The sequence below is a fragment of the Denticeps clupeoides genome, chromosome 18 (assembly GCF_900700375.1).
Source record: "Denticeps clupeoides chromosome 18, fDenClu1.1, whole genome shotgun sequence".
Lineage (NCBI taxonomy): Eukaryota > Metazoa > Chordata > Actinopteri > Clupeiformes > Denticipitidae > Denticeps > Denticeps clupeoides.
The window spans coordinates 3,994,137-3,996,529 of record NC_041724.1 but is presented as its reverse complement, the minus strand read 5'-3'; the positions used below and the strand labels follow the sequence as shown (position 1 = coordinate 3,996,529).

The 2,393-nt window shown below is 44.9% G+C and overlaps 1 protein-coding gene across 2 annotated transcripts; it reads right to left on the bottom strand.

Annotated features, from left to right (window-relative positions):
• Window positions 1-326: 326 nt before the first annotated feature.
• Window positions 327-1,680, bottom strand: fgfbp2a (fibroblast growth factor binding protein 2a). 2 transcript variants are annotated; one of them, XM_028959681.1, is made up of 2 exons: window positions 1,008-1,680; window positions 327-911 (listed from the first exon to the last, which is right to left on the bottom strand). In XM_028959681.1, exon 1 carries the CDS (start codon window positions 1,582-1,584, stop codon window positions 1,018-1,020), a length of 567 nt encoding a protein of 188 aa, XP_028815514.1. In that variant the 5' UTR covers window positions 1,585-1,680; the 3' UTR covers window positions 327-911; window positions 1,008-1,017. The 2 variants fall into 2 exon arrangements, with proteins under 2 accessions (XP_028815514.1, XP_028815515.1); XM_028959682.1 differs by having other exon boundaries at window positions 327-896.
• Window positions 1,681-2,393: the final 713 nt, after the last annotated feature.

Sequence of the window (2,393 nt, the reverse complement as noted above, 5' to 3'; positions counted from 1 at the left end):
TTTAACAAGAATAGTTTTTTCATATTGGATTAGTTTTGGCTAACCCTTGTGTGGTGTTCATATTTTTGTGGGTCAAGGTCGGGATTGGGGGAGGGGGGTTAACTCTTTATTGTGCAAAATTTGGTGTTCTTGAGAAGCAGAATGCAAAATCATAGAAGCACAATATCTGGTGCTTTTAATAAAGCACAACCCCATTAATCTATACATATTATAGAACCAGTAGGTGCTCTAGGAGGTACAGGATATAATCTTTGATTTGCATTTTGTGAGCACACTTCATCTGCAACTTTTACTGAATAGTGTATGAAATAAGGGAAAAACACACATAATAAGCAAATATGTTTGTATTCAAACCTTTATACATAATCATATAAACACATGCACATTAATGCAAGATAATCATTTGACATTTACATTAATAGGCATTTCAAATATAAATACATAAATCATAGAAAATGTATGCTTTCCCAAATCTACGCCATGGTTCTCATTATAGAATACCTGGTTATTTATTTAATGTCAGTAACCATGGTAACAAAGAAGGAAAATGTCTTTCAGGTAAATTGATTTCAGATGTGGAAAAAGATATCAACTTTTTTTTTATACTTCTGTGTCAGCCATAGAAACACAAATACACCGTCTACAACATGATGATCAGATCAATTATTTTATGATTATTTTATTATTTAAGTGTCATTTTTGTTGCATTATTGTCGTATTTTCAGTTTATTTATTTATTCGATAGCCAATAAATGTTCTCAAGCTCTAGACAAGATATTTCATAATGTCGAGCAAAACAGAAGAAGGCGTGGCACCAACTGCAGGACACGTCCCAGCATCTCATCCATTCCCTGCCGAACTCTTTTCCACAACTGAGGGACGAACGATCCACCTGTCTTCAAACATAATGTCTGTAAAAAAAAAAAAAAACCTGCAACAAAAAATTAATAAAAAAAACCCGAAAGAACAGCAAATGTCTGTATTTATAGCAAACGTTCAGAACTCACCTCCCCGCTCTCAGTTCCGGAAGAGGCCGATAAAAAAGGCGCAGACGCGGTAGAAGGACTTCCAGCATTTCTCCTGGGCAAGCTTCTGGGCCTCGGTCAGCGGGGGAGGGTGTGTCGGGCCAGGAGTCGTGGTGGCGCCGTATTGGAACGGTCGGGGCCTGGTCGGCGGAGCTCTGTACGGGCCGGAAGCGGAGGAGGCCGTGAAGACCATCTGCGCCTCGTCCGGTGCCCTCTTGCACATCTGAGGCTTGATGGTGCGGCGGGCCTGGCACGCGTCGTGGAGCTTGCGGAGGTCCCACATGATCTGGGTGAAGTAGTGGCGCGGGTTCTTGCTGTAGGAGCGGCACGCTTGCGGCCGGCCTTCGTACTCGCACCAGTACTCGCGCTTCGGCCCTCGGCAGTGGACCCGCATCTTGGTGAGGTCCCGCTGGCCCGTCAAGCTCATCGTGCAGGCGTCCCGGGCCTTGGTGAGGAACCTGATGGGATCGGCCCAGACCCGGTCTGCGTGGGTCAGTTGACCCTCGGCCGCCCACAGGCAGTGGGTGAGGAAGAGGAGGGCACCCACGCTGCTCTGCATGATGCAGTCGAACTGTGTCTGTTTCCTCTCAGAGTCCAAACTCTGCTATTTATCCCAAACACACACACACACACCCCTCTTGATGTTATGGACACATGGAACCAATTTAGTGAACATTGTATAAAGTGTGCCGAATTCTACACAGCATCTATATTGGGGCGACGTTGCTCAAGTTTCCTCGCCTTTAGGGTGTTTGAGCTCAGAATCGGAATCACGCTCCACTGAAAGCGGGTAAAACAAAAAAACAACAAAAAAAAAAACCCACTAGAACAATGTGGCATCAGGAGGCCGCGGCCGCAGCTTTTTAGGGGGCCCTTGTTGGTAAATGGCTCTCCGCGAACATCGGGTGGTTTGCCAGAGTGCTGCGGCGAACCGAAGGATGCACGATGATGGGGACTCGTTTCCTTTTTTCCTGCTAAAAACGAGGAGCAAAACAGCGTTTTTACTGAAATACTAAATCCTGAGGCATTCAAAAAATGGGGAAAATAGACAGAATAAACATGCGGGGAGGGAGCGCAAATTTAGGCCACGTAGCATGTAATTACGGCCCGAGAGGAACGTCTGATGGGAGCTCTGTGGCCAAAATGAGTGTCTGATGGTGTGTCAATAAAAGGCCGTCATGGGAAAGATAAACAGCATAAATCTTCATCTTTCTACAAACAATAAGAAAACGTGCCGATCGAGATGATGGAGCCCCTTCAAAAAAAGTGTGTTAGATTAATGTGACACTATTGCAGATGTTCATCACATCATGTCTGCCTTTAAAACTGGACAAATCCTTGGTTTTTCATGGAGCATAATTTCGTACA